The sequence below is a fragment of the Balaenoptera ricei genome, chromosome 6, assembly GCF_028023285.1.
Source record: "Balaenoptera ricei isolate mBalRic1 chromosome 6, mBalRic1.hap2, whole genome shotgun sequence".
NCBI lineage: Eukaryota > Metazoa > Chordata > Mammalia > Artiodactyla > Balaenopteridae > Balaenoptera > Balaenoptera ricei.
In genome coordinates this window covers 56260582-56284396 of record NC_082644.1, presented here as the reverse complement: position 1 = coordinate 56284396, position 23815 = coordinate 56260582, and the positions used below count along the sequence as shown (strand labels likewise).

General features: G+C 35.9%; 2 protein-coding genes across 3 annotated transcripts in view; one reads left to right on the top strand and one right to left on the bottom strand.

Moving 5' to 3' along the window:
* CNTLN (centlein) overlaps positions 1–23815 on the top strand; it is a 354675-nt gene that overhangs the window by 123031 nt on the left and 207829 nt on the right. For both annotated transcript variants that reach the window (XM_059924674.1, XM_059924673.1), the window contains exons 6-7: positions 2788–2921; positions 21401–21563. In XM_059924674.1, coding sequence (XP_059780657.1) covers positions 2788–2921; positions 21401–21563 — 297 coding nt within the window. The remainder of the gene's footprint in view (positions 1–2787; positions 2922–21400; positions 21564–23815) is intronic.
* LOC132367818 (intraflagellar transport protein 22 homolog) lies at positions 6503–6988 on the bottom strand. The gene has a single exon (XM_059926406.1). It carries the CDS (start codon positions 6986–6988, stop codon positions 6503–6505), a length of 486 nt encoding a protein of 161 aa, XP_059782389.1.

Genomic DNA, 23815 nt, shown 5'->3' with positions numbered 1-23815 from the left:
TAAATTGTGGTTAAGTAATATAACATAAAATTTAGACTGTTGTATCGTTTTAAGTATACAGTTCAGCAGTGTTAAGTATATACACATTGGTATGCAACCAAGTTGCAGAAACATTTCATCCTTCAAAAGTGAAACTATATTCAAAAACAACTTCCCATTTCTCCTCCCCCCAGCTCCAGGCATCCACTATTCTGCTTTGTGTCTCTATGAGATTCTTCATATAAGTGGAGTCATACATTATTTTTTGTAAGTGGCTTATTTGGCTTTCCATAATTATCTCAAGGTCCATCCATGTTCTTTCATATGTCACAATTTCCTTCCTTGTTTATTGTGGTAAACACATAACATAAAATTTACCATCTTAACCATTTTTAAGTGTACAGTTCAGTAGTGTTAAATATATTTACATTGCTGTGAAAGAGATCTCCAGAACTTTGTTGACTTGCAGACCTGCAACTCTGTTTTTTAATAACAACTGCTTAGTGCTCCCTTATCCTAGGCCTTGGTAACTACCATTCTATTCTGTGTATCAGTTTGACTACTTTAGATACTTCATATAAGTGGAGTCATCTGGTATTTGTCCTTTTGTGACTGATTTGTTTCATTAGGCATAATGTCCTCAAGGTTCATCCATGTGGTAGCATGTGACAGGCTTTCCTTTCTTTTGGGGGCTGCATTGTGCTTCATTTTATGTGTATAGCACATTTTGTTTATTCATTTGACATTTAGGTTGCTGCCACTTGGCTATTGTGAATAGTGCTGCTACGAACATGGGTTTACAGGTATCTCTTCAAGACCCTGCTTTTAGTTCTTTTGAATGTATACCCAGATGTGGGATTCCTGGATTATACGGTGGTTCTGTTTTTTATGTTTTGAGGAACCCCCCCCGTACTGTTTTTGAGAGTATTTTTACAGTCCCAACAACACACAAAGGTTCCTACTTCTTCGTGTCCCAGCAAACACCTGTTATTTTCTGCCTTCCCTTCCCTTCTCTCATTTCCCTTTCCTTCCATGTTTCCTTCTCTCTTTCTTTCTCTTTCTCTCTTACATCCACCCACACACCCACCTATATATCTATCATTACTCTTTTTTAATAAATGGGAATTTAAGAAGTATAGATATACCTCAGAGATATTTTGGGTTTGGTTCCAGACTGCCACAATAAAGTGAATATTGCAATGAAGTAAGTCACACAAATTTTTTGGTTTCCCAGTGCACATAAATGTTATGTTTACACTATACTGTAGTCTGTTAAGTGTGCATAGCATTATGTCTAAAACAACAGTTTACATATCTTACTTAAAAAAATATTTTATTGCTAAAAACAGCTAACTGTCATCTGAGCCTTTAGCAAGTTGTAGTGGTAACATCAAATATCATTCATCACAGGTCACCATAACAAATACAATAATAATGAAAGAGTTTGAATTACCAAAGTATGGCACAGAGACATGAAGTGAGCAAATGTTGGAAAAATGGCATTGATAGACTTGTTTGATGCAGGGTTACCACAATCCTCCAATTTGTAAAAAAATGCAATATCAGTGGAGTGCAATAAAGGGAAACATGATAAAATGAGATATGCATGTACTCATAGTGCTATCTTGGCTGAAAGCCAATATTTTTATCTTCAAAAGTTCATTCTAGTTACTGCAGGGAGAATATATGAGGTATAGGTGCATTGCTAGAGTAGATTTTTAGTGCTTGACCTAAAGCTTGTTGCTCGCTTTTGTAAATAATGAACGTATAGTGTATTTTGGGGTATCCTCTACTTTTAGATAAAATATTTATTTAATATTTTATGAAAATAAATTAATTTTATAATATATTTTTGAGAAAAAATATTTTTGAAAAAATGTACATCAGTTTTTTTTTTAACATTTTTATTGGAGTATAATTACTTTACAATGGTGTGTTAGTTTCTGCTGTGTAACAAAGTGAATCAGCTGTACATATACATATATTCCCATTTCTCCTCCCTCTTGCGTCTCCCTCCCACCCTCCCTATCCCATCCCTTTAGGTGGACACAAAGCACCCAGCTGATCTCCCTGTGTCATGCGGCTGCTTCCCAATAGCTATCTATTTATATATGTACATGCCACTCTCTCACTTCGTCCCAGCTTACCCTTCCCCCTCCCTGTGTCCTCAAGTCCATTCTCTACATCTGCATCTTTATTCCTTGTACATCAGTTTTACAATTGTTTCAAAATGAAAAAATGATTTAGAGAATTATCAGGAGGAAAAGACCAACTTTGAACTTTAGGTGAAATTTCACCACAATCAAGTGAACTCAGCATGATCTGAACCTGAAACATTGTAAAATTATTTTTATTTTTTTACTGCACCATTTTTTCTTCTCTGAGTGTATCTGCATTTAAAATTGAGGAAATAATAAAATATCTATTTGTTTTGAGTAATATTTAAGTAAATGAGCTCATTTTTTCTGTTCATTGTAATAACTTTTTTTATTGTATAATACTTTGTTTATTGTAATTTTAATAAGTAAATTTCTACATAGATTTTCAAGTTTATTAGCTTCAGATTCTTAACTTTCACACCAGGAGATGATGATACTTTTACAGTTTCTGAAAAAAGTAACCTGTGACTGGTGTAAAATTTATTGATTGTTTTAACATTTTTTAATTTAATGAAAACAAAAAAGTAAACTTTAAAGCACTACTGATTTTTCACTGTTATTTTGTGGATTAGTTAAATATAACGGACTTTTAATTTTATTTATTTATTTGATATTTATTGTATTTGTGATATGAGTGCTCTAATTTTAGGCCTTTGAAGACAATTTAATTGAAGCAAGGAAAGAAATTGAAGTATCACAGAGTAAATATAATGCTCTGTCATTACAGTTGAATAATAAACAGACTGAACTTATCCAGAAGGATATGGATATTACCCTGATCAGGCAAGTATACTCACTCCTTAATTTAACATTTTAGAAAGGTCCTTTGTTGTGCAGAATGCCAGCATTTTTGTTTATTATTAACACCCTAAAATGACAATATATGTCTTCTGTGAGTACTTATGTTTGTGCGTTGAAATTATCTAGAATTAACGTGGACAATCAGGGGTTTCGCAGGACTGGAAAAAATCATGCTCAAAGAGTAGCCTTGGTTCAGTTTTTAACAAGGAGGATGCATTCATTCCTTGTTTCCTTCTAAAATTCCTACCCATGCATTATGTAATATTCATTACTGTTATAATGAATAATAAAGGAGTGATCCAGTTTTGAAGTTTTATTTTATTATGTTCTAAATAGTTTTAGTTTGTGAAATATTCTTTCTATATCAAAATACTTAATTTTGTAGCACTACTCATAAAGTGGAAGTACTTGAAAAACTTGTTTTTAAGTGTTTTGAAAGATGTTAAACTACCTATTTATTTTATAATAATCTTATCAGAAAATAGTGTTAGAACAGATCATAAATATATATATACACATATACATACATATGTTATACATATATACACACATGTATGTATGTGTGTACATTTTAAAATTTGAACTAATTAAAATAAATCATACAATCAAAGTTTATCACATACCTGTATAAGCACAATTTCATTCTCTGAAATATGTCATGTATTTATGTATGTAATATACTATATATATTATGTTTATATATCATGTATAATTACAATTAACATTATATATAATTATGATATTATACATAAATATTTATATATATTTAATATTTATATTTATATATAGTGTATTACAATATATATATTGGGGCAGGATTTTTGCTTGGGTATTAGATTAATACATATTATTATATATTATATATTTATATATATAATATATATTAATTTATATTACACATGTTTTATTATATATAAAAATATATAAGCATTATATGTATATATTATAAATAAAAGCAAAAATCCATTGTGTCACATTTTAAAAATCTTTTTACCATGGGGTGAGGAAAAGTATTTCTTTACAGATGATAGACTTTATCCACTCATGGTATAATTTTTTTAAGCCAGTAATTTGATGAAGTCAAAAAAGTAATTCTAAACAGTAATAGAATCTTAGTTTTAGAAGCAATCTTAAAATTTTTAATTATTCCTATCGTTCGTCTTCTCTATAAAAAAAGCTTTTAGTCTTTGCTTGATAGTTTTAGTTTATAAGTTTCTCAGTACTCTTCAAGACTGTTCTTTTTTTTTGTTCAAATTTGTACATTGTTTCATATATTTAGTTGACATTTGCCTTTTTACAGTATGCACCCATTTGTATCTTGGTTCTTTATCTAGAGAATCTCAGAAACAGTCTAATCCGTTCTGTAGTTCAGACCTTCAAATAATAAAATATAACTTTATTAATAAGTTTTTTTGTTAACTTATTAACTGCTTCTGTTTCTCATAATTTTTCATGTATATGTTTCACAGACGTTATATTGTTTTGGGTTGCCTTTCTTTCTCTCTCTCTTTTTTTTTTGTTAGTAAAAGTATGTAATATAAAATTCCCAAATAAATGGTTAAGTGGAATATTATGCAGCTGTAAAAAAAGAAAAAGGCAGCTCTGTATATATTTGCACAAATCCTCCAAATTAAAAAAGTGAAAAAAGCAAGTTGTAAAAAAGTGTGAATAGTTTGCTACTGTTTCCTTTAATAAAGCACATTTGTATGTGCACAGACTTCTGATAGAATACGGAAGGTAAGGGGGCTTTTGGAGAGGGGAATTGGGATTGGGGACAGGTAAGACAGGGAGACTTCCTCATTAAATGGTCTCTTGTAACCTCTGCACATGTGGCCTCTTAAATTTTAAAACATTTTCCTCGATTCAAGGACTCCCAAGGGTTGTACTCTGGCTATGAATGTAAATGAAAGCTGCTGCATTAATTTTTCTACTTAGCTCTTGGATAATCATTAAAAAATCAGATAAAAATAATCTCTGTTTGTTTTGGAGCTGTAGTCTCAAGATCAATTAGTATTATTGCAGGTATTACGTAAAGAAGATTTACTACAGTTTGCATTAATGTAATCTTGTGTTCCTTGCAAAAGTTCCAACTGAGAGGAGGTCAGGCAAAAGGAAATTAACCTGGGCTTAAAATGTGCTCATGGGTAATCCAGGCAGTTTACTAAGAGTTGACTGTAGTTCAATCTAAATTTACCAGGGAACTGTCATTATCTGCCAACACCACTCTCTCAAGCAGACTGCCCACACGGCTGCATTTCAACCCTCTTCATTGTAAGAGTGAAACACAGCCAAGCATATTTTTCATGTCTTGTAAGTGTCTGTACTTTTCTTCCACTCTCAGTTGAAAAGACCTACATCTAACTTTATTGTTTTTTTTTTTTTTTTGGCTGCGTTGTATCTTCGTTGCTGCGTGCAGGCTTTCTCTACTTGTGGCGAGCAGGGGCTACTCTTTGTTGTGGCGTGCGGGCTTCTCATTGCTGTGGCTTCTCTTGTTACAGAGCATGGGCTCTAGGTGTGCAGGCTTCAGTAGTTGCAGCATGCAGGCTCAGTAGTTGTGGCTCGTGGGCTCTAGAGCACAGGCTCAGCAGTTGTGGCACGTGGGCTTAGTTGCTCCGCGGCATGTGGGGTCTTCTTGGACCAGGGATGGAACCCGTGTCCCCTGCATTGGCAGGCAGATTCTTAACCACTGCGCCACCAGGGAAGTCCCTACATCTAACTTTTGATCTAGTTAATATATTTTCAGTTTGGCTATATTACAAAATTCAAAAAGTAAAATTTATGAAAGAACAATAATTTGAAAGATCACTAAAACAGACTTGTACAATAAGCTATAAACTCACCATATTTGGTTATCCTGAGCATTAAATCTTTTGACTATTTTTACAAATGGGTGTTATGACAACATAACATTGTTTTTCCTGTATTACATGAAATAATATTTAAGAATTAAATTCCCCTGAGATAATAAAAAATCTTCTTAGAAGAAGTATATGTATTCCACCTTCCAGTGTGATATGGTGTCCAGATATCAAGGACATCTAAATAAAAATAAAATCTTGGAGAAGTTAAATGCTAATATTTTTCAAAAATATCCTAGGCAAATTGTACAGATTAAGGAATAAAAATCACATTTAAACCAATCCACGTGGATTAAACTACTGTTTCTATCACTGGGCTATGACAGTTACAATTCCACAACTTTTATAATGTGACATAATGTGAAGGGGAAAAAAAAACCACCTCAGTTTTCCAGGTCTTTGGAGAGATCTGGGGCAAAGCAATCAGAATTCAGTAACAGGATTTTCTCAGCTGAGCTAAGGACAGAGAATAGACGGTATGAGTCAAGTCCCTGGCTGACTGTTACCTTTGGCCAAATAAGGAAAATGTCTTCTACAGCCAAAGGGAGATGGGAAACTCAGTAGGTGGATGGATTTCAGATTTGCACTAAAATTGACTTCATTTGGGATGCGGAAACGTCTAGGTGAAGGCTGGTTAATTGATAATTGACATCTCCTCCCAGTCTCTGCTCTCAGACACTGAGTTGATTATGCGTCTTAAATACTTTATGAACTCCATCCTGATCTCTTCCGGTCATCCTTAAGATTCGAGTGCACCAGCTTCAGCTTGTTCAGGGGTGGCGCCAAAGCTGGGTTTGCTTTGTCACTTCCAGAGCCTTGTTTATGGTGTGCAGTTAACAGACACTGAGTATCCTGTAAAAACTGCTGCTGGACAAAGCAGGAATACCACATCTCAATTTCCTTCAGGTGGCTTGGGATGTCAGCATTGAAGACGATCACCACCCCATAAGAGTTCTTCATCAGGGCAGGCCAGCAAGACTCGAACTTTGGATCGCCACCACAATCCCAGAGCTCAGAGTCATACCCCGTGCCTTTGTTGTTGCTGGTAACATATGGGTTCTCAAATTCCAGGATCCCCACTCCTTGGGTTGGGTTGTATTTGGTGATGTCAGAAGATTTTGTCAGGAAGTTGGCCCAAACGGTTTTTCCACTCTCACAGGGCCCCATGAAGAGGATCTTGGTCTTCAGCATTGTGGTCTGCTGCCCAAAGACCTGCCAGAGCCCACCGAGGCGCTGCCAGAGCCCTTGCTGCTGTCAGGGCAGAGCCTGGGTTGCCTTTCTGAATGCATTCCATCTTGTCAGAGTTTGTATCATCAATATTCTTCTTAAAATATGACACCTGTAACTACATAAAATATTCCAACAAGACCTTTCCATTTTAAAGTATGATGGTTTTAAACTATTGGATGGAACATGTGGTCCATTCTAGGGTACAGTGCAGTGTTATGTGAATGGGATTTGAAAAATTATGTTTTCTACTAAATTTTGCACCTGCGTTTATCTGTATACTTGAATTTAGTGTACTGCAAGAACTATAAGCTGCAGTAAATAAGGCAATGATATCCATAGATGGACATTTTCTTACAAGATGGTAAAAAGATGAACTGTGTGTAATTTTAAGTGTTAGATTATAAGGACTCAAAAAGGAGGAGGTAATAGCACAGAGCTGGAAGATTTCAGAGGACTTTGACTCAGACCCTCATTATAGGGTAGTAGTTGAGATGTCTTCAGTGTTTTTCCTGAATTGTCTGAATAATAATTTGCTGAATACACTACATGTCTCCTTCATTTTTATTTCTTGTGAGTGTGCGTATGTGTGTGGTGGTTATGATATACCAGCATTACTGTACTGAATCTGTATATTGTGCACAAGACATACCAAGCCATAACTGTAGGAAAAGTGGTCTAGGCACTTTCTTATTTGGATATACGTTTACTTGTTGATAAATGATGGAGTTGACCTAGCTTTATTTCTTTATGGGTTTATTTCTTTGAATTCCTAATTATTTGCATATTTATTGAATAATTAATCTGTGTTACCCATTGTGCTATGGAATATTGCTGTGAACTACCACAAATGATTTTTACCTTGCATTAGAGTATAAATAACAAAATAAATAAATAATATACATGTCTGTAACATATATAGAACATCTTAGTATAAACCTAGAACTTGCATAAAAGTCAGTAACCAGTTAAGTTGCCTAACTAAAATTTTTGCCTGACTGGTAATGATTCAGCAGTTACGTGGAGAGTGAGCTAAATGAATAGCTTACCTTCCATTGAGAAGGTGGGCATCCGGATTGCTGGTGTTCCTAGGCACTTAGCAGAAGCAAGTGTAAATTAACTCTGGAGGATAATAAAACAATTCTGTCCTCAAATTATGTGTACAGTTTTACAAACTAATGTCTAGCACATAGTCAGAAATATCAAGTATGTGGTAAAGCAATAATAAAAATTAAAAGGCGTAAGAACTGGAGGAGATTGGTTCAAGATGGCAGAGTAGAAGGACATGTGCTCACTCCCTCTTGCGAGAGCACCAGAATCACAACTAACTGCTGAACAGTCATTGACAGGAAGACACTGGAACTCACCAAAAAAGCTACCCCACATCCAAAGACAAAGGAGAAGCCACAGTGAGATGGTAGGAGGGGCGCAATCACAATAAAATCAAATCCCGTAACTGCTGAGTAGGTGACTCACAAACTGGAGAACACTTATACCACAGAAGTCCACCCACTGGAGTGAAGGTTCTGAGCCCAATGTCAGGCTTCCCAACCTGGGGGTCCGGCAATGGGAGGGGAAATTCCCAGAGAATCAGACTTTGAGGGCTAGCGGGATTTGATTGCAGGACTTTGACAGGAGTGGGGGAGAGATTCCACTTTTGGAGGGCACACACAAAGTAGTGTGTGCATCAGGACCCAGGGGGAAGAGGCAGTGACCTATAGGAGACTGAACCAGACCTACCTGCTAGTGTTGGAGGGTCTCCTGCAGAGGCGGGGGGTGGCTGTGGCTCACTGTGGGGACAAGGACACTGGCAGCAGAAGTTCTGGGAAGTACTCCTCGGCGTGAACCCTCCCAGAGTCGGCCATTAGCCCTACCAAAGAGCCTGTAGTCTCCAGTGTTGGGTTGCCTCAGGCCAAACAACCAACAGGGAGGGAACACAGCTCCACCCATCAGCAGACAAGCACATTAAAGTTTTACTGAGGTCTGCCCACCAGAGCAACACCCAGGTCTACCCACCACCAGTCCCTCCCATCAGGAAGCTTGCACAAGCCTCTTAGATAGCCTCATCCACCAGAGGGTAGACAGCAGAAGCAAGAATAACTACAATCCTGCAGCCTGTGGAACGAAAACCATATTCACAGAAACATAGACAAAATGAAAAGGCAGAGGACTATGTACCAGATGAAGGAACAAGGTAAAACCCCAGAAAAACAACTAAATGAAGTGGAGATAGGAGGCAACCTTCCAGAAAAAGAATTCAGAATAATAATAGTGAAGATGATCCAGGACCTCTGAAAAAGAATGGAGGCAAAGATCGAGAAGATGCAAGAAATGCTCAACAAAGACCTAGAAGAATTAAAGAACAAACACCTAGAAGAATTAAAGAACAAACAAACAGAGGTGAACAATACAATAGCCGAAATGAAAAATACACTAGAAGAATCAATAGCAGAATAAGTGAGGCAGAAGAATGGTTAAGTGACCTGGACGACAGAATGGTGGAAATCACTGCCGTGAACAGAATAAAGAAAAAAGAATGAAAGAAATGAAGACAGCATAAGAGACCTCTGGGACAACATTAAACCCACCAACATTCACATTATAGGGGTCCCAGAAGGAGAAGAGAGAGAGAAAAGACCCGAGAAAATATTTGAAAAGATTATAGTTCAAAACTTTCCTAACGTGGGAAAGGAAATAGCCACCCAAGTCCAGGAAGCGCAGAGAGTTCCAGACAGGATAAACCCAAGGAGAAACATGCCAAGACACACAGTAATCAAACTGCCAAAAATTAAAGTCAAAGAAAACTTATAAGCAATAAGGGAAAAACGACAAATAACATACAAGGGAACTCCCAAAAGGTTGACAGCTGATTTCTCAGCAGAAACTCTACAAGCCAGAAGGGAGCGGCACGATATATCTAAAGTGATGAAAGGGAAGACGCTTCAACCAAGATTACTCTACCTGGCTAGGATCTCATTCAGATTTGATACAGAAATCAAAAGCTTTACAGACAAGCAAAACCTAAGAGAATGCAACACCACCAAACAACTCTACAACAAATGCTAAAGGAACTTCTCTAAGTGGGAAACACAAGAGAAGAAAAGGACCTGCAAAAACAAACCGAACACAATTAAGAAAATGGTAATAGGAACATACATATCAATAATTACCTTAACTGTGAGTGGAATAAATGCTTCAACAAAAGAGAGAGGCTCACTGAATGGATACAAAAATAAGACCCATATATATGCTGTCTACAAGAGACCCACTTCAGACCTAGGGACACATACAGACTGAAAATGAGGGGATGCATAAAGATATTCCATGCAAATGGAAATCAAAAGAAAGGTGGAGTAGCAATACTCATATCAGATAATACAGACTTTAAAATAAAGAATGTTACAGGAGACAAGGAAGGACACTACATAGTGGTCAAGGGATCAATCCAAGAAGAAGATATAACAGTTATAAATATATGCACCCAACATAGGAGCATCTCAGCACATAAGGCAAATGCTAACAGCTATGAAAGAGGAACTCGACAGTAACACAATAATAGTGGGGGACTTTAACACCTCACACCAATGGACAGATCACCCAGACAGAAAAGTAATAAGGAAACACAAGCTTTAAATGACACAATAGACCAGATAGATTTAATTGATATTTATAGGACATTCCATTCGAAAACAGCAGATTACACTTTCTTCTCAAGTGCACATGGAACATCGTCCAGGGTAGATCAAATCTTGGGTCACAAATCAAGCCTTGGTAAATGTAAGAAAATTTAAATCATACCAAGGATCTTTTCCTACCACAACACTGTGAGATTAGAAATAAATTACAGGGAAAAAAACTTAAAAAGCACAAACAGATGGAGGTTAAACAATACATTACCAAAATCAAAGAGGAAATCAAGAAGTACCTAGAGAGAAATGGCAATGAAAACATGACGACCCAAAACCTATGGGATGCAGCAAAAGCAGTTCTAAGAGGGAAGTTTATAGCAAAACAATGCTACCTCAAGAAACAAGAAAAATCTCAAACAATCTAAACTTACACCTAAAGGAAGTAGAGAAAGAACAAACAAAATCCAAAATTAGTAGAAGGAAAGAAATTATAAAGATCAGAGCAGAAATAAATGAAATAGAAACAAAGAAAACAATAGCAAAGATTAATAAAACTAAAAGCTGGTTCTTTGAGAAGATAAACAGAATTGACAAACCTTTAGCCAGACTCATCATGAAAGAGGGAGAGGACTGAAATCAATAAAATTAGAAATGAAAAAGGAGAAGTTACAGCTGACACCGCAGAAATACAAAGGATCATAAGAGACTACTACAAGCAACTCTATGCCAATAAAATGGACAACCTGGAAGAAATGGACAATTGCTTAGAAAGGAATAAACTTCCAAGATGGAACCAGGAAGAAATAGAAAATATGAACAGACCAATCACAGGTAATGAAATTGAAACTGATTAAAAATCTTCCCACAAGCAAAAGTCCAGGGCCAGATGGCTTCACAGGCGAATTCTATTAAACATTTAGAGAAGAGCTAACATCGATCCTTCTCAAACTCTTCCAAAAAATTTGTAGAGGAAGGAACACTCCCAAACTCATTCTACGAGGCCACTGTTACCCTGATACCAAAACAAGACTGCACTTCCCTGGTGGCGCAGTGGTTGAGAATCTGCCTGCCAATGCAGGGGACACGGGTTCGAGCCCTGGTCTGAGAAGACCCCACATGCCGCAGAGCAACTAGGCCCGTGAGCCACAACTACTGAGCCTGCACGTCTGGAGCCTGCGCTCTGCAACAAGAGAGGCCATGATAGTGAGAGGCCCGCGCACCGCGATGAAGAGTGGCCCCCACTTGCCGCAGCTAGAGAAAGCCCTCGCACAGAAACGAAGACCCAACACAGCCAAAAATTAATTAATTAATTTTTAAAAAATTGCAGAGGAAGGAACATTCCCAAACTCATTCTACAAGGCCACTGTTACCCTGATACCAAAACAAGACAAAGATACTACAAAAAAAGAAAATCACCGACCAGTATCACTGATGAATATAGATGCAAAAATTCTCAACAAAATGGTAGCAAACAGAATACAACAACACATTCAAAGGATCGTATACAATGATCAAATGGGATTTATCCCAGGGATGCAAGGATTCTTTAATATATGCAAATCAATCAGTGTGATACACCATATTAACAAATTGAAGAATAAAAACGATATGATTATCTCAATAGATGCACAAAAAGCTTTTGACAAAATTCAACACCCATTTATGATAAAACTCTAGAAAGTAGGCATAGTGGGAACCTACCTCAACATAATAAAGGCCATATGTGACAAACCCACAGCAAACATCATTCTCAATGTTGAAAAACTGAAAACATTTCCTCTAAGATCAGGAACAAGACAAGGATATCCATTCTCACCACTATTATTCAACATAGTTTTGGAAGTCCTAGCCACAGCAAACAGAGAAGAAAAAGAAATAAAAATACAGGTTTGAAAAGAAGAAGTAAAACTGTCATCGTTTACAGATGCCATGATACTATACATAGATAATCCTAAAGATGTGACCAGAAAACTACTAGAGCTAATCAATGAATTTGGTAAAGTTGCAGGATACAAAATTAATGCACAGAAATCTCTTGCATTCCTATTCAATAACAACAAAAGATCAGAAAGAGAAATTAAGGAAACAATCCCATTTACCATTGCAACAAAAGGAATAAACCTACCTAAGGAGATAAAAGACCTGAACTCAGAAACCTATAAGACACAGATGAAAGAAATCAAAGATGACACAAACAGATGGAGAGATATACCATGTTTTTGGATTGGAAGGATCAATATTGTGAAAATGACCATACTACCCAAAGCAATCTACAGATTCAGTGATATCCCTAGCAAATTACCAATGACATGCTTTACAGAACTCGAACAAAAAGTCTTAAGAGTTGTATGGAGGGCTTCCCTGGTGGCGCAGTGGTTGAGAATCTGCCTGCCAATGCAGGGGACACGGGTTCGAGCCCTGGTCTGGGAAGATCCCACGTGCCGCGGAGCAGCTGGGCCCGTGAGCCACAGTTACTGAGCCTGCACGTCTAGACCCTGTGCTCCGCAACAAGAGAGGCCGTGATAGTGAGAGGCCCGCACACCGCGATGAAGAGTGGCCTCCGCTTGCCACAATTACAGAAAGCCCTCGCACAGAAACAAAGACCCAACACAGCCATAAATAAATAAATAAACAAATACTTAAAAAAAAAAAGTTGTATGGAGACACAAAAGACCCTGAATAACCAAAGCAATCTTGAGTAAAAAAAAAAAAAACAGCTGGAGGAATCAGACTTCCTGACTTCAGACTATACTACAAAGCTACATTAATCAAGACAATATGGTACTGGCACAAAAACAGAAATGAAATATAGATCAATGGAATAGGATAGAAAGCCCAGAGATAAACCCATGCACCTATGGTCAACTAATCTATGACAAAGGAGGCCAGGGTATACAATGGAGAAAAGACAGTCTCTTCAATAAGTGGCGCTGGGAAAACTGGACAGCTACATGTAAAAGAATGAAATTAGAACACTCCATAACACCCTGCACAAAAATAAACTCAAAATGGATTAAAAACCTCAATGTAAGACTAGACACTATCAAACTCTTAGAGGAAAACATAGGAAGAACACTCTTTGACATAAATCACAGCAAGATCTTTTTTGACCCACCTCCTAGAGTAATGGAAATAAAAACAAAAATAAAGAAATGGGACCTGATGAAACTTAAAAGCTTTTGCACAGCAAAGGAAACTATAAACAAGATGAAAAGACAACCCTCAGAATGGGAGAAAATATTTGCAAATGAAGCAACGGACAAAGGATTAATCTCCAAAATACATAAACAGCTCATGCAGCTCAATATTAAAAAAACAACCCAATCAAAAAATGGGCAGAAGACCTAAATAGACATTTCTCCCTAAAAGACATACAGATGGCCAAGAGGCACATGAAAAGATGCTCAACATCACTAATTACTAGATAAATGCAAATCAATACTACAGTGAGGTATCATCTCACACTGGTTAGAATGGGCATCATCAGAAAATCTACAAACAACAAATGCTGGAGAGGGCATGGAGAAAAGGGAACCCTCTTGCACTGTTTGTGGGAATGTAAATTGATACAGCCACTATGGAGAACAGTATGGAGGTTCCTTGAAAAACTAAAAATAGAATTACCATATGACCCAGCAATCCCACTACTGGGCATATACTCAGAGAAAACCATAATTCAAAAAGAAACATACACCCCAATGTTCATTGCAGCAATATTTACAATAGCCAGGTCATGGAAGCTTCATAAATGGCCATCAACAGGCAAATGGATAAAGAAGTAGTGGTACATATATACAATGGAATATCACTCAGCCATAAAAAGGAACGAAATTGGGTCATTTGTAGAGACATGGATGGACCTAGAGTCTGTCATACAGAGTGAAGTAAGTCAGAAAGAGAAAAACAAATATTGTATATTAATTCATATATGTGGAATGTAGAAAAATGCTACAGATGAACTGGTTTGCAAGGCAGAAATAGAGACACAGATGTAGAGAACAAATGTATGGACACCAATGGCAGGGGAAAGTGAGAGTGGGGGGGTGGTGGTGGGATGAATTGGGATTGACGTATATACACTAATATGTATAAAATAGATAAGAAGACCCTGGTGTATAAAAAAACAAATAAAATTCAAATTAAAAAAAACTGGAAATGAAAGATAAAGACCTAGTTATTTGCCTATATATGACTAATTAACATAGCAACCCCCCAAAAAATTTATAGAAATATTTCTATAATTAATATGTGGATTCAGCACACTTGGTAGATACAAGGTCAGTGTAGAATATTCAAATGCATTTTTTATGTCAGCAAATAATTAGGAAATAGACTTGAATATAATTTATAATATAGCTAAAAATATGAACAGCAAATATAATGAAAGATATGAGTTACCTCTATACAGAGATCTGTAAAACATTATTGAGAGAAATAGAAAGTCTAGTATGTACAGATAAATACAGAGTTCATGATTTGCAAGACTCAGTATGATAAAGATGTCTATTCTCTCCAAACAGATATTGAGATTCAGAGGAGTACATATTATCAGCAACAGGAAACTATTACTACCCCCAGGCCAGAAGGGGCAAGGAGAGGAGCTTTTACTGGATCTCTGAGAGAAGTCTAGCCCTGGGAGAGAGGCTGACTAGTAGGAGAAGTATTCTTAGATAGAGGAACAGAGACACTGCCAACTGTGGCTCATTGGAGAGGGAGATAGGGAAAGAAATACCGTGACCTCTTTTTCCTTTACCCTCTAATCATGGACCAGCACTTTCAACTACTCAAATATAAACCCAGAAGAAAGGGAGCCAATGTAATGTAGTCTGTGGAAGTTGGCCTCTCAGGCTAGATTGTAGGCTAGAGTACAGAGAGTAATAGTGTGGAGATGATGAATATTGGATAAGAGAATATGTGGTGCATTCTCCGTTTCTGCTCTTTTTCAGAGCTTTCCTGGGCATTTATTGCTTAATTAATTTTTCCATATAAACTTTAGGTTAAACTGGCTTATTTCTTGTTTGCTATTTTATTAGGGCATCAAATTTAAAAGCAAACTGAAGGAGAATTGCCATCTTGATGATGTCAGTTTTTCTGTCCCAGAGTATGGGAATGCCATTACATTTGTTTCAGTACCTTTCTGTCCTTATGAAATGTTTTGTTCCTTATGCTGGTTTTGACCTTCTTAAATTTTTATTCCTAGCCCTTTCGTGGTTTTTGTTACTGTTTTAAATGGAATCTTTCTTTCCCATATAGTTTCCTACTGATTTTCCTTTTATTACTTGTTGTTTTTGCTGTGCTATTTTGTTTTGATGTGCTATGATTTGGTGGGTAAAGTGTCCAACAAAGTTATTTTGTTTTTACTGTGAATTGTACTTTTTAGTTTTTTCTGTATAATTTTTTTTGCCTTGAGTTTTAATTCCTCTGAAATTAATATTGCTATTCTTTTTTGGGGTTTATATTTATATGGTAACAAACTAAGTACATAATTGTTTAGGTATAATGATACATGTGAATTATAAGAAAATACATGTAGTACGGAGAAGTACAAAGAAGATGGAAAAAATTAGAGTTAAAATACAACACCAGAGGAATAATAGCCATTAAAATTTTATTAGAATCATTCTATATTTTTCTCAACACATATTTATAGATTGAAGAGTAGGTAAACAAGTTCTTAGATAAAAGGGGCTGTATTGAACATTTTTGTTTGTTTTTGGCTGCATCGGGTCTTCATTGCAGCACACGGGATCTTCGTTGTGGCATGTGGACATCTTAGTTGCGGCATGAAGGCTTCTTAGTTGCATCATGCGGACTTAGTTGTGGCATGAGGACTCTTAGCTGCTGCATGCACGCGGGATCTAGTTCCCTGACCAGCGAGTGAACCCGGGCCCCCTGTATTGGGAGCATGGAGTCTTACCCACTGGACCACCAGGGAAGTCCCGAACATGTTGTTCTAATAAGTGATAACTTCAGTTTTTGTGATATAATGGAACAATAAGACACTAAAGTGAAATTGAAAGAATTATTAAATCTCAGATAATTTTTTCTTCTCTATAAGAACCACTAACTATTTTTCTAAAGCTAAGAAAGAAATGGCATGAAAAAAACTTTGGAGGTTGATGTAATTATGTTTTTTTAAAAAAAAACTACATTTCATCTTTAATCGGATTTGATACCCTGCTACATACACTTAGTAAAATAGGACATATATTCAACCATTTTAACTCCTTCTCATTTTGCATCTCAAGATTTATAACCTTTATCTCCTCATGTATAACCACAGTGCCTAAAGATATTTAGGCTTAGTTTTCTATATTGCTTCGGTGCTCTTCACTAAACTTTTTACTCTTGATGTGTTTATTCCTATACTCAATTTTGATTCATCTTAAAGGCCCATTTTTACCAGGGCCTTCTCTGTTACTGGAGTATGCTTTCTCCTCCATTAACATCAGATTTAGCCATGTGACTTATTTAGGCTTGTGGAATGAGTGTGAAAGTGACATATATCATATCCTGGCAAGTGTTTTAAAAGAGTCATTGCTTGAATTGCCTTTACTTTTTGCCCTCTGCCATTAGAGTGGCGTATTACTAATGCCGTCTACTGCTCCAGTTTGGGTCTTAGGATAGGGGAAATCCACATGTAATGTGAGCAAGCAAATCTTTGTTTTTGTAATAGTAAGTTTTTTTTTTTTGGTAACTGCAAAATAACCTATAGATGCTGTCTGAAACCCTTTGTCAGTCTTTGCTATCAACTTTGATGTCTAAAGGGATATTCCTAATTTATCCTATGGCTCATTCAATCCCTTAGTAAACATCACGGTAACTGAGCAGTACAGTATTTTTAATCAGCTTAACATTCTTTTTTTTTTTTTTTTAATCTTAAAAAGTATTTAAAAAAAAATTTTTTTTTCACACACACTGTATTTTATTTTTACAAGAGATAAATAAACTGACACCAAGCATTGTAAATGGATGACCACAACAAAAGCAACAATGATTGCAATTACCAAACACGAAACACACTCATACTGTGTCATAATATTGACAGAAACATAGATCAATGGAACAAGATAGAAAGCCCAGCGATAAACCCACGCACCTATGGTCAACTAATCTATGACAAAGGAGGCAAAGATATACAATGGAGAAAAGACAGTCTCTTCCATAAGTGGTGCTGGGAAAACTGGACAGCTACATGTAAAAGAATGAAATTAGAACACTCCCTAACACCATACACAAAAATAAACTCAAAATGGATTTGAGACCTAAATGTAAGACCGGACACAACATTCTTCTTGAGATGGGAAGAAGTGTTGTTGGTTCTCAGCATCGTCTCAGCTCAACCCGCACTTTCCTTTATTCTTTTTAATCCGTGTCTGGAGGAACTTATCAAGTTTGAACCTACCAATTAATTTTACTTTCCATAGTTTTGGTTTGCCTCATAACTTCTCTCATTATGGATTTTAATGCTATTACGACATCTTTCTTTCTTAACAATCCTTCTTTATGTTATCCTTATCATTTCATCCATTCAACAACTGTCTTATCCCATATATCCTAGAAAACAGAGGCTGAGTGAAGGTTACTGATTATTTACTTGAGAGATTCAATTCCAAGGCAGAGTGAGAGAAGAATAATCTGAGGCAGGGAAGGATAAAGAGTAATTCAAGGAAACATTATTGTGCTGGCCACTGCTTCATGATGAGCCATGAAGAGATGTCAGGTGGATTGAATTAGCCACTCAGGTTGATTCTGGACAGACTGTAGAAAGAAACCATGCCCTATAGCAATCCATCAGATAGAAAAAACAAAAGAAACAAACAAAAAAACTCTTCTTGTGTTTTATCTTCCATTGATCAAAGTTTGCTGCTTATACCATGCCTGTGTTGTAGCATTTTATCCTAATCTGGAAGTGGTACAAGGAGACAAATATGCTAGGCATGCTGGTGGTTGACCTCAAGTGATGGAGCCACATGAGCTGCATAAATGTTATAGGCTGAAATGGTAGTTAATAGTCTGAGGCAGAGCAAGGGACTGAGAATCTAGGAGGCTGGTGAGCTGAATCTGAAAAGGTGTATAAGATGTGTCTAAGACAACAACAAATATTTAATAGGCTACAGGAACTATGCTAGGTTGTCCATTTATAGCAGTGAGCAAAAAAGTCCCTACCTTCACAGACATTTTTGTTAAGATTATCTTCACATCTTGGCTTTCTATTGAGATAATTCAGAGAAGTGCAATGGTTTCTTTTTCATACATTTTCTAGACCTTTCTTATAATTCCTTCAGTAACTCCTACTCAGAGGTATAATTTTCCTCTGAGTATGCACAATAAAATTTCTTCTTTCTTAATTCTAAATACTCCTCCTTTTAAATAAGTCCTGTTTGTTTTTCTTTACTCATTTTCAAATGAAGATAGGTCTGCACAAATTCCGTGTTTTCCAGTGGTCCAGATGTATGTTTCCAAAGCCTTAGTTGCAGCTTACTTTGATACTGATCAAGTTCCACTTTCATATTTGCAACATTGTTGTACATTCTATCTCATCTACTTTTCAGAGGGTGGTGTGAGAAGACACAAAGAAAGAAACATTTATACATGATATAAAATTATGCTTCCATTCCATTTACTGAGATTATGCCCAGAAAATAGCACAAGATGAGAGATAAGAATATGATCTTCTCTTAGTTGATTTTTACTCCCCAACTGTCTCATAGTATGAACATCTCCCAACTCAAGTGTTTCTTCTGATTAAAGATACTTATATTTTGTTCCAAATGACCCTTAAATCCAAGCCAATTACTGATTCTGTCCCTCTCTTTAAGAAAAAATATGTTCTATTATTAGAAGAGAAATAAGTTTTCTGTGTTTTGTATTGTATTGAAAGATGGTATGTATTATCTTCATTTACTTAGATCATTTACTTAGATCTCTTGGCTAACACATATCTTGACTATCTATGCTGTTGGAATTTTATCCTACAGCTACTGCCTATCTCCTTTGATAACTCTTGCCAGTGTTATTCTTGAAAAATGACAATACTCAGCAAGAATCATTACTATGTGTCTCTTCTCTCCCTCTCTTGTATTGTATTTTCTCAAGGCATGGCCATTATTGATTCTCTTCTTTCCCTTCCCCCATTTTTGGACTATTATTTTCTACAGGTTTCAGTTTTTTGAATAGTTACAGAAAAAAAGTGCTATAGTCTAAATGTTTGTGTCCACCCAAAATTCATATGTTGAAATTCTAATGCCTAATGTGATGGCATTAGAAGGTGGGGTTCTTAAGGAGGTGCTTTGGTTATGAGGGTAGAACCCTCTTGTAAAAAAGACCTCCCAAAGCCCCCTAGTGCCTTCCACCGTGTGAGGATGTAACAATAAGTGTGCGACCTGGAAGAGGGTCCTCACTTGACTATGCTGGCAGTCTGATCTCTAACTTCCAGCCTCCCCAACTATGAGAAATAACTTTCTGGTTTTTATAAACTACCTAGTCTGTGCTGTTTTGTTATATCAAAAGGACTAAGGCAGATGGTGTATGTACATGTATCTGTGTGGGTTCAGGGGTTTCTGTTGTATCTGGAGAACATTAATATTCTAAACCTGTAAAAAAGCAGAGCTCCGGAATTCCCTGGTGGTCCAGTGGTTAGGACTTGGCACTTTCACTGCTGTGGGCTGGGTTCAATCCTTGGTCAGGGAACTGAGATTCTGCAAGCCGTGTGGCACGGCAAAAAAAAAAATAAAATAAAAATTAAAAATAAATAAATAAGCAGAGCTCATTTCTCCCATATTAATATTCATCCATGTTCAACAACTGTTTGCATATCTTTTATGTTTCTTCTTTCTTTTAAGATTTATCTTATGTGAATGAATCACCAGTTTGAGGTTATAAGTAAAGAAAAGTCTCCATTAAAAATACTCTCCAAAATATATACTATAATGTGTACTGTGAAATACATCTCTATAAATATCTTTCTCTTCAAATTTATTTTACAACATATTTTCCAGTTTTATATGATCTGTATCACACAGGATTCACCACCACAGGAATCTGGAAACCTCTATCCTAGAGGTGTGGTTTTCCTGGACCCTTAGGGCCATGAAGACTGTCACTCCACTTCATTTGTCCTTCTACTTACCAAGTTTACCCTGGGTGGGTTGGAAGGAGTGATTTCACCTTGTATTGCTCTCCATCCTTCTGACAAAAAACTTCATCATTTCCTTCAAGATGGGTTAGAGGAGTCACAGGAATCCCAGCCTAGGCCCCTGAGGTGACAGACTAGTGGTGCTTTAAGGAACTTTTGTTTGAAAACTTAATTTACCTTTTTGGATTCTTTTTAATATATTTAAGTTTCTATATAATATAAAATGAAAGGTTGAGTTACCCTGTATTCAGAACTATCTGATAGTTGGCATCAGTGCTTATTAATTCTTGGAACTGAAGTGTAACTTAATTTCAATAAGAAGGTGGTAGTGTGACTGTATATCCAGGGTTTTTATTACTATCAAGCTATAAAAGAAAATTGGCAAGTGTTTGGCTTTGAAAGTCATAGTAGTTCTATCAATACTTTGTAGGTGTATGTGATAAATATTAAATACTTCATATATTATTTCTCTTATTAATATGTTTGCCTGCAGTAAAAAATAATAGATGAAAAAACTGGAGGCCGATGTATAACTTTAGATGAACAAAATTATTTAACTAAGATGATCTTTATTCATGCTTCTCTCTATTTATTGCTTGCTTTGCACAGGAAGGAGTTGCAGGAGCTGCAGAATCTGTACAAACAGAACAGTGCGCATACAGCACAGCAAGCAGAACTGATCCAGCAGCTTCAGCTTCTGAATATGGACACACAGAAGGTACTGAGGAACCAGGAAGATGCTCACACAGCTGAAAGTATATCGTATCAAAAAGTATGCTTTTATTCTGTCATAAAAATGTAAATTTATATGTGTGAACTTATAAAAATATATAGAATTCAAATTTTTGCACATTTCAATATTGCTTTATTACTCCCTTTTATATTGCTTCTTCAAAATTAATAATGAAATATGATTCAATTTGGTAATATTCAAAATTATGTGAGTGTTTTTTATGGCTGTTAGGCTGAAACATTCAAAATATACATGCAAATTTATTCTGTAGGATATTGTTTTTATAAATTGGAGTTTTGATATCTACTATGAAACATACTAGGACTGTAGTCCTCAAACCGTGAAGGATTTGGAGAATGGGATTATTCAGCCTTCTATAGTGAGAAATTATTCAACAAGTATGATTCTAGTTTATGACCTACAGCAGTCTTTCAATTATAGAATTTGCACATTATTTTATTGGCAAATCTGCACAAACACAAATGGGTAGGCTGATGAGGTATTTAGGATCAATATTTTTCAAGGATTTTTCTCTTTTTATTTTGTGTGTTTCTTTTAAGTAGTCATTTTACTTTACAATTGTTTAAGGATCCCCTCAAGAAGGCTTACCCAGCTATTTAGGTATGCTGACACAGCAACAATAATTACAGCTAGTAATTAAAAAACACTTTTATTGAATTCTTTATGTTTTGTGTGGTGTACATATTTATAGAAATAATTTATTTTCTACACAGATCAACCCTATGAGATTGATGTTATTTCCTCTTAATAGTTGAGGCAGCCAAGGCTTAGAGAGGTTAAATGGTGCAGTCTATGTTATTTGGGGATTATTTCTGTCTAAACTTACTCTTCTCCTAAAAAAGCACTGTGAAAAGTCAACATCTATAATTAATTTGAAATAAATAACTATTAAGTAAACTTTAAACACATACTTTCAAATGATGCTTTGTAACTTTGGTTTCTCGACTAAATTCTGTGTTTCCTTTGAGTTTCTCTCAGGACGAGGATGACACCAAGCATCAGGGTAGTGTCCATTCTCTCCACTTTGAATAGAACAGCTCCACCTTTTTGTTTTATATGGTGGGATTGCCCATTATGCTTTTGTTTCTAAACCAGACTCCGTTGCTAAATTGACTTGAAAAATTGGACCTTATTAGTAACTTTAATTCTTTTCTCTTTTTCACTGTGTAGGTATTTAACGCAAACATTTCTTCCTCTTTCTTGATTTTTGCTTGAAAGTCCCTAACCCATGGCAAGTTATATTAAAATATGTCTTTAGGGTTGCTTGTTGTTAAAGTTCATAACTCTTTTCTCTCATGTGCAAATACTTTTGCTGTTTCTCCTCTCAGCAAGAGGGAACTTGGTAAGGTGGAAGAAAAAGGCAGTGTTTCCTTTGCTATTTACTTTTTCAGTCTTTTGTTCTAAGATTCCTTTTTCAGCCTTGCTTAACTTAAAATTTAAGATAAATTGTTTCAGCCTTAATTCTACTTTTTGGTTGATCCTCCTTAGCAGCCTTTGCAGAGAGCAACCATTTTTTTAATACACTACCTGAGAACTTTTGTAGATTCTATATCATTTCAAAAAACTGAATAATTAAACATTTTTATTTGAAGTGATTATTACCAGAGTAATACATGCTTGTGATAAATTTTCAAAAAATTCAGAAGCATATAAAAAAATAAAGTTCTCTGCCCTCCTGCCTGAAGCCCTTGCCCTAGACTTTACTGCTCTTAATATTTGAGTATATCCTAGAGTTCCTCTAGAAGAACAGAATATTTTAAAATTATTTCATCTTTTTAATTATATAAGAATTACATGAATATATTATTATAAAAAATTGAAATGATATAGAAGTACTGATAATGCTGATATAACAGATTTGAGTTCTCTTCCGCTCATCCCAGTTCATTTCATTCCCCTCCCCAGGGGTAATAATCTAAGTAGTCATTCCAGACCTTTTCATGCATTATATATTGTGTCTGTGTACATATACACATATCACCAATCTAGGTATCTTACATTTTTAATATTAATTAATTTATCCCATACTTACTGTTCTTTAACTTGCTGTTTTCAAATAATATGCCTTGGGTATATTTCCATGACAGTATGTATAGCTCTTGCTCTCCTCCTCCTCCCCATGCTCCAACAGAAACATGTAAAGTACAGCGTGGATTTACCAGAGTATAATTTGATGATTACTGAGGTCTCCCTCCTCAACTTTTTATTATAAACTTCAGAAGGAGGTGTTCCTCATCTCTTCCACGGCGTCAGTTTTCCCTACTGGATCA

Excerpts from the sequence above, each read along its gene's own strand:
- LOC132367818 (XM_059926406.1), bottom strand. The coding sequence starts at position 6,988 with ATGCTGAAGACCAAGATCCTCTTCATGGGGCCCTGTGAGAGTGGAAAA.